At 41.9% G+C, this 13,571-nt stretch overlaps 1 protein-coding gene across 4 annotated transcripts in view; it reads right to left on the bottom strand.

Moving 5' to 3' along the window:
• The window catches only part of nhsl3 (NHS like 3), a 43,974-nt gene that overhangs the window by 28,891 nt on the left and 1,512 nt on the right, over nt 1–13,571 (bottom strand). The window contains exon 1 of one of the 4 annotated variants that reach the window (XM_084379560.1): nt 2,195–2,697. The exons of the other annotated variants lie outside the window; for them this stretch is intronic. Coding sequence (XP_084235686.1) covers nt 2,195–2,327 — 133 coding nt within the window. The 5' untranslated portion in view covers nt 2,328–2,697. Of the gene's footprint in view, nt 1–2,194; nt 2,698–13,571 lie in introns of those variants that run through there. 4 annotated transcript variants of the gene reach the window in all.

The raw sequence follows: 13,571 nt of genomic DNA, 5'->3' as shown, positions 1-13,571 counted from the left end.
GCAACAAGCAGTTAAATGCATTTGGTAATATTCTAATGCACTAACTCCAACTAATGGACATAAACCATCACTGCTGTTAGATGGAAGAGGCAGCACCGATCTATGGCAGGTTTGTGGTGGACAAATCACTCCATTAGCATCCGTTCATCACAAGTCTTTGCACTAGTGTTTATCACTAATGTCCTTACAGGTATCGGCTTGAAGCAAACAAGGGACATATTGTATCAAACCTTGCCACACTGACTAAGTCTTTTGGATCTGGTACATTATTGTCTGCTGAGAAGAAGTTGGACGGAAACCAGAAGACTGATATGAGTCAAAATGAAACTCAACTGGCTTATATTTATCTATCAGTTTCAATTGTGCCTTATAAGTGACCCAGGTGACAGTCTTTGCCAAGGTAATTGAGAATACACCAAAGCAAGAGTAAAAATGAAAGAGAAACATCAGTGTCAGTTATAAACTGTTTATCAGAGCAACATAGCAATTATAAATTCAAACTGCAAAGGTCCAGGTGTCTATTATTAAAGCAGCAATCATTTATGCTTGGTCTAGTGTTGTCACAATACAGCAATTAACTTCAATACAATAACCTGAAAAATGTTAATGTTTAATACTACTGTATGTTGGAGAGTGGTAGGAGGTGGGTCAATGTGGCCACTGCAGCGGTGTGTGTGTGTGTGAGAGAGAAGTGTAGCTATTATGAGTGTATTGATACTGTGTTAAAAAGCTTCAAGTATTCAGTATAGAAATGCTTCATTTTGGTCAATTAGTGCTGCAGAACAAGCTCTAAACACAACACTGACATATTATTAACATTATACCTTAAAGATGCCATATGTGAGAATTAGCCAGCTGTCTAATTCATGATATGGGAGCAGCATATCACCAGAGTTACCACTGACTGCTGCTAACTGTAGCCGCTGTTAGCAAGTTAGCTCGGTTAGCCATGCATCTAGCGGTCCGAACTGGGAGCTCAGAGCAACACTTGAGTGTTTTGGTGCCTATACCTCTTGCAAAGGAGCTGGAATGGACAGGCTAGCTGGTTAGCATGCTAACTTGAAAATTGTGCTACTACCTACTCTTGAATGAAATGTCTCGCTGCTAAATGTTCCACCCTGTTCACCAGCTAGTCACTACATTTGTGTGTCTTCTGTTTAGTGCTGGGAAGGTAGCGTAAAGTGGGATTTTCTGAGAAAACAAAAGGTTGATAAGTGAAACAAAACACTAAAGTTGCAGGTAAAAAAATACGTAGATACGTAAATGCGCAGAAATACGTCAAAAAGTTCTGTAGAATTGATGGGAACTGCAAAGTCCAGTGATAAGTCCCTGAGTCATCTTGAGCGACCCCATTCATATTACACATAATAAATGGATCCAAATATTATGGCAGCTTTATGGCTAGAGTTGGTACATGCCACCCTGTGTCCTGTCAACAATTAGCCTACCTAAGAGGCAGAAAAGAGATGGGATGGCATGATGTAAGACATACAGGGAGGGGCAAAAATAGTCCTGGGTCACAACAGAAAATAAAACAGAAACAGAAAGCAACACCTGAGAAACAGAAGAAGTCAACAATCTCAGCAGCACAATCGGACAATCTGTCCTTGTCAGTGTGAGCCGCCGTTAAACCTGTTTGTCTGGTGCTTTTTGCTGCTTCGGGGACTGTTAACAGAGACAATGATCAGCGTGGGACAGGCTCAGCTCTGTTTTCCACTGCAGGTCGAGTGGTCGGGCAATAACCACTTACACAGAGTCATAAAATAATACCCACTCTAAGCCCCAGGATCAGACACACACACACATTCTCTGTGGCGCTGAAGTGCAGGGAGGTTTGGGGGTTTGGGTCATCTGTCAGCAGGAAACAAATCACAGGGAGAAAAAAAAACTGAAAATAAACACTCTTGCCCACACACAACCCTCTTCTGCTCACTTGTGCAATAAGCAGGAAGCCTTGAAGCTGACTAAGGTGAAGTCAGCATGGGAATATTGTCAGTGTGCATCTAAAAAGCTTACTGTGGGAACTAATTCACATGCACGACCACACAGCAATTAAGTCACTGCTTCTCAAACTGCTCACATTCAAGTCCGATTTTACAAATTCAGATAAAATGCTGCTTTTCCATCAGTTAGCTTTCACATTTATGATGACCGATACCTACGGATCCACTCCAGATACTGTGTTCCCCCTTACCTGTCTTCAGTTTATCCGGACGTCCAAACAGCCAGGAGCCTTTAGGTTTTCCCCTGCTGGGGCTTAGAGATGAGTGTGGAGAGAAGTTGCTCTCTGTCTGGACCTTCCTTTTCTTCTGGATGCTGTTCCCCATTTTGGGGCAGTCCTGGAGCCCCTAAAGGGGATCTATCATCTCGTCGTCCTGTAACGTTACATCTGTATTCCTTTTCTCGAGACCTACATACAGTCCTTCGCTCTCCAGCATGGAAACACACCCTGAGTCAAAGTCAATACCGCGCTCCTCAATCCCTGTGGTCAAACAATTCCACACACACACACACACACACTGCAGGATAGAGTGTGTGAGTGCTAAAGAACCACTGACACCATTCCTACAAGACTCCAGTTCTCGTGCTATCACACACACACAGATCCAGCAACACAAACACTCAAATCAATCCTATTCTCCAAGACGTTGACACACTTCCAGTCCTGTTCATCCAGCTGCTGTAGCATCGGCAGCATCCAACACTGACAAGCTCACTACCAAGTGTGTGTGTGTGTGTGTGTGTGTGTGTGTGTGTGAATGTGTGTGTGAAGTGCCCCTCCCACTCTGTGACTGTGTGATCGCTGAGCTCTCGAGCCGAGCATTCACACAGCTGAGCATTTTCAGTGTCGGAGAGGGCTGAAAACACAAGCACACACGTACACACACACACACTTATCTCCGTCATATAGATGACTGAATGATTCACACGCCTTTCTCTCGTGGTTAATGGCACTCTTCAGTTGTGTACATCCTCGCAATTTCCTCTTGCAGTTAGCAGTGATCAGTTGTCTTTATTCCAAGCCATTATAAGCCCAGCTGACAGATCCTGTCAACACAATGTGGTGATGGAGAAAACACAGACTCCTCTACAAGAGACACACACACACACACACACACACACACACACACACACACACACACACACACACACACACACACACACACACACAGAGCAGTATATCAGTGGTGTTTATGTGTAGGAATGAGTAACTAAAAGAGAGAATAAAAACAGATAAAAGCAAGAGTGGGAACTAAAAACGGCATAGAGATGCTCAATAATTCAAGTGATCTTCACAGGTGTAGCTGTCTGGCATGTTTTGAAATTCCAAACACACACACACACACACACACACACATGCGCGTGTGAGCTGACGTGTGCATAGAAAAATTAAAAAAGAGCAGGATATACACCAGTCAACCGGTGACACTGATCAAAGCTTGTTTGGTGATGAGAACATCCCAGCTATGCTTCGAGGAAACACAGATGCTGAACCAGAAGGGTGAGTTACAGAAACAGTCATGATGGGGGATTCCAGAGAAGCAGCGGCGCTTTTCACAATGTGAGAAGATATTCAACAAATGTAAGCGAAAACAACGCCCAACCTTTACTGTAAACTCATCCTCTACCTCATTCCCTGTGTTCTGTTTCTTGCCACCCATTTTCTTAACAAAACAATTTTAACAGCGTTGAACAGTCCCTAACAGTGACGACTTGGCAGGGTGTGTCCCACAATGATGATGTCACGACTTTTGCCGTCACTTAATGCTGGTGACACCACTCCTAGAGATTGCGGATCGATAGCAGCCCTCCAGAACGAGGTCAGAGAGAGACGGAAGAAGAAGAGAAATGCCATGAACACACTGGAGCTGAGATTCCTTGTAGGAACCAAATGGAGGAAGAGGAAGAGAATGTGATGATGAAACCACACACTCCTCTTCATGGTCACCCTGCTCACGTTTCTTCCTATCTCTCCACCCCCCACCACTCACATGTGTAGAGAATTGCTGGAAGATAAAAAGCTTCCAATAAAAAGGAGATTTACTGACTGTGGGAGTCGCGGCGGAAGAATTTACTATCCCTCGTTTTCTAGGAGAGGAATCAATTTGGTGTCTGAAGAGCAGGAGGACTTAAAGAGAATTTCCAAATAGGAGTACATGTGCATAAATGTATCTGCATGATAGAAAGAGAAATGATGGATGTGAGAGTATGAAATCACTCGCGCTTCCCGTTGCAGAGTGTAAAATGATCTGCAATAAAGCGCTCACTGAGAGATGCTGCCTCTTAATGCAGCCCCGGCAGAACCACACCCAGTACATTTGTGCTGGTGGAGTACTCCGTGCTCCCTATCTCATCTGTCATAGAGCCATGAGAGTGCACTTGGAAAGTATGTGTGTGTGTGTGTGTGCTCTGTACCCCGACTTCACCTACGAGCTGCAATACAGCGTGCAAACATGCCCCAGATACATTTAAATAGAGTGTGATCAAAGTGTGCGTCATTGTCAGGAGAGATTTTAGGATTTGACAGCTGTGTGCAACTCAAAGGAGAGCGCAGCAAGCGGGTCTGTGTGCATGTGTGTGTGCACCTACGCACGCGTACATTAAAGGACATTTGTGTAGAGGAATGCGGTCGTCAGGGGATAGTTGTAAGGGAGAGTGGTTGTCAGGGTGACCATCGCCAGGGCCTCAAGACAGGATTAGAGGATCCACCTTTCTAAAGGTCTGAGACTAGTGGCATGAATTCAGACAACAAAAAAATGAAATGGTGTCAGTCATTACAGATTGAGCTTTTTGACACTGATGCCATCTTGTCTCCTTAGTGCAACTCTTTACACTATAATTCCCACATTCAATGCATCTGCTGGCATCAACCCAGCACTACCATCTTGTGGCAAGGCCCTGCTACCACAATAAAAACCCTGAGGGCATACGGTACAGTGACATTGATACAAAGAACTCAAAACCATGCCCAGTCAGTAACATCCAGACATGCAACAGTTGCAGACATGAGCCATGTTTTCACAGCATGGTACGACTCAGCTTAATTTGACACGCTTCAGGTATTTCTTTCGATTTCGTTTTCCACTGCAGCTGGTTCTCGCTCAACGTAGGCGAGATTCTTTAGCTGATCTTCAAAGCAATGCTGTGTGAAACGCGATATCATCCTCCACGCCACAAGCAAACAGGAACAATGGAGGATATCGTGTCCTTACGAGAGGACACCTACTGGCATGAAAAGCAGACGCAGATGTGGAGATGCCAATTTGCGCCATCTACAGGCAGGGAAAGTAATGGTACGGTATCACGCTGATCTAAATAGAACTGTGAGTCTTCCGAGTTACAGTATCGTGTGTTGATATAACTTGTCTCAAATATATTTAGAAATTAAGATTAAAATATTATCCATGTATGTTGACGAAGTTCTCTCGAATACCTTAACTATAGACTTTTTCTCCAATTCACAGATAAACTTCATGAGAAGTGTTTGTCGTATGCTTCAGTGCTTCAGAAAGCCGGCATCAGTTACAGGTGATCTGTGTCCAAAAATATCACTAATTTTTCCGAAACCGACAATCTAACAGTCACATCTGCTTCATGCAGTGATTGGACAGGTGTGTGGAGGTATGCGGGAACTTGCAGGTGGAGCCAGCGAGAGAAACACTACTGCAGAAATTCAAGACAGGAATACAACATAGAAGTGAGAAACTTTCTCTGATGTATGCACCAGCCAAGCAATTCTCATTTGACTGGATAGGTGCCATTCTTTGGTTCAGCATCTAGTTCTATTACAAATCTATGGCCGTTATTCCCATATTTAGACAATCATCGAGTCTGGTCTCAGTGACATGCAGCTTTTCACCCCTCTTTTGAGTGCTTCCACTCAAATCAGAACGCTTTCTGCTTTTCGACATGGTTGGACAACACACGGGATGTACTAGTTATTTTCTAACAAAACCCAACCCTTTTCTTGTCGGATCGTCATGTGGCTGAAAAACGCTTATAAAAATATGTGTAAAGGAGTTACGGAAAAAAATATGAATCAACAAAACTATACTGTACTTTCTAATTTCACATCCGATGGACTTCTGTGCGAAACGATGATGTTTCACTCCCTAATTTATTTTCTTTATTAAATGTAAAACCTCATCAACATGCACTTCACTATCAACAGCATCTATTTAAAAAACAGACACGTACATCTGCAGGTCCAAATACTGATCTGTTCTTGTAGAAAATATGTGGCCTGCTAAAAATACATATGTGAGTTAGAGCCTGTGAGGCCAAGAGTCTAGTCACATATGATACATCACAGTGTTGCAGTTTAAATTAAACATATTAAGCCTAATAAGATAAAGTGGTCAATGTTCCAAGAGCTCAACCCATCAGAACATATATGGTCCCAAGTGTCACTTGTGGACTGACTGAATTCCTCAGTTGCTGTGTCATCGTCTGGTCTATTCTTCTCTTCACAGAGAAAAAAAGTCAGACAGAGAGAGCACGCAGCTGGATCAGGTAAACACTGTTCAACAGGTGTATCTATTACAGCAAGTTACGTAACAGGAGCCACACACACGGTCTTGAGGCTAAATCAGTTGTATATCCATCTGTTTATGGACTCCCACTCCCTCAGTCCCGCGCTGATTTGTTCCAGCTGCTTCCCCGCCACATCAAACACACTCCATGTCCTACAAAACAACCCATCAGCTCTTATTCCATAAACAATACCTCTGGAGGAAAGCACTGCATGCTGATCACAAGTAATTTTAGTATCCCCCTTTCTTCGTATTTTACATATAAGTGTATGATGTGTTATACACATGGGTTGAGTATGTGTGCGTGATTCCCTAAAGACATATGGTAAAAATATCATTAAAAACACTACAATAAAATGGTCTTCTCCACTGTAGATAATAGTGCAAACACATTATCATAACAGATGAAAAGGAAAAACAAACATGTTTCCATATCGTACTGATTTTTCATTAAGATCTACAATGTGTTTTGAACATATGAACAGTGTGGGTTGTGAGTAGAGTTGAGCGAGTACTCAGGTGAAACAGGTACTTTCAGGTAATATACTTTAAATGTCAAAATCGGTGCTTGTTTCATCCAAGTTTCAGGGCTCGAAGGGTTCAACTGTTGGCTGGTGGTCGCACATGCACTAAAAAATCTGTCAAGTTTGACAAAACATTGTCATTGGTTGCACAAAATATAGCCTGTAACAATATTTTTTAAACAAACACCAATTGGAGATGTAAATAGAAAAGTTAGGCACACCAGCGCAACCAGTGTAAAACATTTTCTGAAGCCCAGAGTTTATAAAAATATAAATATCATATCAATAAATGAACAGATTCTGGTTCAGAGACCAGCCGTTCATCCTTAGTTGTGACCTCAATTCTTATGATGCTTTCTCTTTCATCTCCAACTGCTCATTATTCTCCCCCTCTGCTTCTCTACTGTATGTCCTCACATTAAACGTGACCTGAAAGACGATTCAAGTTTCCCTCCGACATCACAGTCTCACAGTAGTGCTGCCACAGCGAAGTGCTCCTCACAATGCCGTTGTCTGGGAGACGTTTACCTCACCTGCGTGGCTTTAGGTCTGCGGTGATGGATGAGGGTTGAAGGTATCTGCTTACCCAGGTAAAATTACCGGGCTCATCAAAGTGTGTGTGTGTGTGTGTGTGAGGGAGAGAGCGGTGAGTGATGTTCGCAGGGAACATTGTGCGGTGGCATTAAACTTTCACACTCCTCCCTCTCTGCCGCATGCCTTTCTTTACCCTCCACTCGCTGCCTTCATCCTGTCAAACTGTATTAAAGCAGCCCTGAGTTGTGGCCTGTAATAGAGCTAAGGCTGTATACAACGTTCTCCGTGTAATGAGATGTTCACTCTTCAATTACTCTGCTGGGTCTGTAATCTACAGTATAGTTTGTGAATCTACACACCCTGACTGTTTTTTCTGATGTGGCAGCCACACACAAGCACACAAGCACACACACAAACAAATCCACGCACATAGAGAAACTGAAGCAAAGAATGGGATCCATTACAAACGAGGGCACTATAAAAAGTGTTCTCACACGGATACGTACGCACACATGACTTCACAGATGCAGCAAACAATGACTACACACATGGACGCACATGTGGAATCCCAGGGATTGTGCAAAATTACCTCACCGCTCAATCAGCCAGCAGCTGAAGATGGGCTGTGCTGGACAAAGCAGGTAGTTGCGGGGGCTCTATACACCCTTCTGTGTGTGTGTGTGTGTGTGTGTGTGTGTGTGTGTGTGAGTGTGTGTGTGGAGGTGATGTAATGAGTGTTGGCGCTGGGTTGGCGCCGCCCTAAGCTCGGCAATATGCTGCTGACACACAAACACAGAGATACCCTCTGATACAGGGTAGCACTCGGTCACACACCCTCTCAGCAGACGTCAACACACACGACTTTAAACACACACTGATTGCACAATAATAAGCAGTGAAGACCAACACACACCCACAGCAGCGCTGAAAAGACAGCATTAAGCAATCTGAGAAGCAAATCAAAAACAGTAATATGCAGTGATGAATAGGCAAAAAAACCTGAAAAATCTGAGCGAACGATACACGACACGTGTGTGTGTGTGTGTGTGTGTGTGTGTGTGTGCTGAGAAGTTGCTCTAATTAAAAAAGCATTGAGAGAGTGTTCCCTAAGAGTCCTCTCAAGGCTGAAAGGGCCTTTGTGATTCGTTGTAATCTCTCCTCTCCATCGCATAACTCTAGGCCCAATCTGGCATCCAGGCTGCCATGCACGCACACATGCACTCTAACAGACCTTGACACACACACACCAACCACCCTGATGCACAGCTCCCAGGAATTCAGCACATCAAAGAGTGTTTTTCTTTTTTTCTTTTTTTTTATTAGAGGAATCTCTGTAAAATATAGCCGCCAGTCAGCGCTGGACTGCAGAGATCACGGACGAGCAGATCTGAGCCAGTCATGCAGGGATGGCAGCCAAAGTAAACGCACCAATGAAGAAATATTATAGCAAGAGCTACATGTCATTGCTACAGAAACAAGAAGGTGCAGAGGTTTGCTACAGGACAGGGGTGTAATGATACGTGTATTTCTCTTCAACTGTTCTGTACAGGACATTCGGTTTGGTATGTGACTTCCTCGCTTCGGTACATCCTGTGACCCAAACAGTTACTGTCAAAATAGCCTATGACTGAGTACTTGCTCACATAGAACACTTAGAGCAGAAAATCTAATGCTCAGGTTTTACAAGTTATGTTTGGGAAGTGGACCAGTTGTTTTCTATCACCTGTGGCATGCTAGGTGACAAAGCCTGGTTAACCAGGTGAGCCAAGCGCATGAAGTGTCAATGCCTCCAGATGGCAGAGGTGGCAGAAGTCCACACACAAGTACAGATAAAAATTTTTTTAAAAATCCTCTGGTAAAAGTTGAAGTACTGATTCAACTTCTTTAATAAAGTAAAAGTAATAAAGTACAGTAAATGTACTCAAAGTATAAAGGTAAAAAGTATCCCTCTTAAGGACATTTCTGTGCAGAGCTAACTGAACTTTACACCATAATAATATAAATATTAATATGGTAGAATCAGTAGGATTTGTCCTGTCTGTTTGTAAATGCACCAGAAAGATAGTTGATTGTTGAGTCTCATTCCCAGGACATCCAATACTGACATTTTGGGTTGGCAATTGAAAAAACAAGAAAATCCAGGCACAGGGCTGTAGGGTCTCTGCAGATACAAGACACTAACACCCCTTTTCTCTGCATTTGAGTCTCCCTCTCTGTCTGTTTCCATCTTCTTACGTCTTGTTATGACTTTAATGTCAGACTCATCTTGCTACGTTTGCTGTGCCTGATATGCGCTGAGGGGTTGAAATCAGTCTTGTGATTTTTGTTGCATCACAGGGAACGTAATTTTCCCGTCCTTCTTTAGTTTGGAATCAATTTCCATCACTGCTGCAGACTTTGTAGAACATAAGATGTTAAATGAGCAAAGGCAAAGCGTCGTCTGCATATTTTGCGTCGTGTGGGAATTTTTGAGGTCACTATTTTGTGCAGAATGAATGAATGTCAGATGAAATTAGGGAACTAAACAGAAATGTGTGATTTCAGATTTACGGACCCGATTCCACTTGTGTCTGATTCAGAAAATGTTGCTGAAAATATCAACTGCAACTGAAAGATAATGACACTAGGTGTCAAGATGTGAGAGATAGTAAAGGTCACCGCTTAAGCTTATATCAAATTTTGCTTTGAAAATGGGGAACACGTCAAAATATAAATAAATAATATACAATAATACTTTAAGAACCAAACCAGCATAGTCATGAAGACCAGGGACTATGTGGATGTGTGTAAGTGAGTACAGGTACAGTATGTGTCTGGTGTGTGCGTCTGTGTCTGACAGTGTTCTTTGTACAGACTTTGCTTTGTCTCATCAGGTTGGTAAAGTCACCCAGCAGGTTTAGGAAGAATGAACTGCAGCAAGAGGAAAATAATAATAATAATTTACTGCTGGGAAAACAGCCTTCCCTCTTAATCATTGTGGGAGACAAAGTGCCAAAGAAAACAGGACGATCCAAACCTAACGACTTCACACATACAGGTGAGACAGAAAGCACCAGCTGCACCAATCTGCATAATTGTTTCTTTTGTTAGAATAAGATCAGACTACAGACCACCTGTGTTGACAGCAGGTTAACTTTGGCAAGATCCAGCCATGGCTGCACACTGTTATAGAGTGAGAATTAAAGGTCCAATGTGTAGAATTTAGGAGGATCAACTAGCAGAAAATGGAACATCATCATCATAATCATTCATAATTATGTTTTCAGTAGTGTATAATCACCTGAAAGTAAGAATCGCTGTATTAGGCTTGCCTATGTTGTTACAAAGTGTTCAGGCATACACCGATTACATTACTTGTCCATCGTCCCCACCATTATCATTAGAGATGCTGACAGCAGCAGCAGCAGCAGCAGCAGCAGTGCAGGAGCAGTACAGGAGTCGTAGGATTTGTTGTCAAAGCAAAATGCAGAAGTGCCTATGTGGCAATACATCCAGTTTAAACTAAATGCAAATACTAAACCTGGTAATGTTAATGAGGGAAAAGGAGTTGGTAACTTCACTGGGAAGTTGGAGGTACTTTTCTTGTCCACCTTTTCTCTCCAAAACAAAGCTTTAATCAATATTAAACACATCTGCAGTTTCATTAGGACCCACCTCTGGTCAGTCACAATCAGTCGACAAACTAAAACAATATACTTGAACCCAAAATAAATCTAGGGTCACAACAAAGCTATTATCTTGCGAGAACGACAACCTAAAATGCTCTAAAACAATAAGGGAATACAGTGAATGAGCAAAAGCCTCCATCACACTACCTCTAGGTCACTTTTTTAATCTGTAACTCTCTTATTATCTGCAATCTGTTTCTTGGACATGCTTGACAGTCATCCCCTTTTGTATTCAAATCAGTAAATCACTGAAACAAAATGCCAGAAAAAATGTTTCCCACACATTCTTGCCATCAGCCTTTGACCACATCCTCTGCTGGGGAATTATTAGCCTTACTACTAGTTAATCTTTGGTTTCAAATGGAGTCACTGTCTGTTACCCATCCAGTATTCATAGTTCTCGATAGACCACACAAAACCACATCGTATGGCATAATAAGGTATCATGGAAGTCCCTTTTAGGCGGAATGTGCACAAAAACCACAAAAGACCAAAAAAGGTCTGAAAGACTGTGAATCTGGATTTCCAAGAGTTGTTGGATAGTTACTACAGTAACACACACACACAATGACAGAAGAGAAAGGGATGGCTTTAGCGGTGGAACAAAAACAGGAAATGGGGACTGTGGGTAATCTCTGTGCTGCCGACCAAGCAAACGCATCAGTAAACAGAAAGAGGGATTAGACCGGTGTGTCATTCTGCGTGTGTGTGTGTGTGTGTGTGTCACTGTTGCCAAGTTATAAATATGCAGACTGATGTTCTGACGATAACAAAATCCTGATTAACTTTCCATCTTAATGCAAAAGTCTGTATATTTCTTTGAAAGACCATGATCATACAGTCTGTGATCATGACAGACAGAATTATAGAGTAGAGCTGCCAAACAAGCAGAAGCATGGCTTCATAAATCTATCTGATCCTGAACTCAACTGACCCTTGACAAGGAATATCCACTCCGACAGAACCTCTATGCATTTCTTAGATAGAACCTTCTCTCATTGATAGCTGATTTTCTGAGGAGGATGATTTCTTGGTAATTTTACAAATGACCAAGCCTGCATTCGATGGTTTATTTGGCCACTTGGGGGCAGCGCAACAAGCTGCAAACACAACACTGACAATAAGTACAGTATATAACCTCATAAAGTTGTTCAGGTATAACATAATAGTTAACACTTCCAGCATCCAGTGGACACAGACCAAATAAGAATTCAGCTGGAGTTGTGTTTCTGACTGTCTGGATAATTTTAGCTCCTTTTTGCTTTCAGCTCTGTTTACGTCTCCACAAACTCATGACTAACGTTCTAACTGCTAAATGCTCCACAGTGTTCACCAGCTAGTTGTAACTTGGTTTGTCTGCTGTTTGGTGGTGGACACGTTGCTAACAGTGGGTTTATTAGTTTTTTTTTAGCTAAAATCAGCTGTGGTCAAAAATTGGGTTCATGAAAGGGCTGTTGTGATAGCTGCATTATCAACTGATCGTATATAGCTTATTAACTTTAGAGTGTATGTGTAGAGTGACCTTGACTTTGCTCGATTTCGCTCTTTACATGAGTGTTTATCTCCGTAAGAAAGTCACAGACATTTTAGCCCACATGATGCCACAATAACTAGCAGAGTCTTCCTTAACTTTTTCAATTTGGTTGCAGCACCTAAGTGTTCTTTTTTCCACTTTTTATCCATTGTTTTGTTTATTTTATTTGTGTTTTACTTATTTAGGATATTTTAATATTTTTTTCCCACATTCCAAATCCAATGTTTGAATATTCAGAATTAAAAATGGTTTGATCTTTGAAAGGGTGTACTTGCACTGCTATGCTTTTATATTATCATTACAGCGATGCCAAAACCTGACCTGAAACAATGAGCTGAAAGATGCTAAAATGGTCCATGAAGCTTAGTGAAACTGCAGAGTCGGGTGATAATTTCTAGGGATCCATTACTATGGGCGACAGCTTTTACGTTAAATGTAGTCACTTCATCCATTGTTAATGTAAAAATATGGATTAGTGCACAGATTAATGGTATAATTGTATTAGTTCAGATTACGACTTAAAATATGCCTTTTTATGTTCATGAATACAGACTACTATAGCAGTCTGTAGAATAAAACTACATGGATTACATTTTGTGTTGAATTTTGTAAAAGAACAACTTTTTCTTCAAGTCAACTTTTAATGAGCCATTGACTGTCAAAAAACATACAAAATCTACAAAAGCATTGATTTTGGCTATATATTTGTCATAAGTGTCATTTTCAGTGATGTAGGAGTTAAAGCTTCTTCTATTGTCTTCTTCTCCCCATCATCACT

This window comes from Pagrus pagrus (genome assembly GCF_965226575.1).
Source record: "Pagrus pagrus genome assembly, chromosome: 17".
Lineage (NCBI taxonomy): Eukaryota > Metazoa > Chordata > Actinopteri > Spariformes > Sparidae > Pagrus > Pagrus pagrus.
This window is presented reverse-complemented; position numbering and strand designations above follow the sequence as displayed.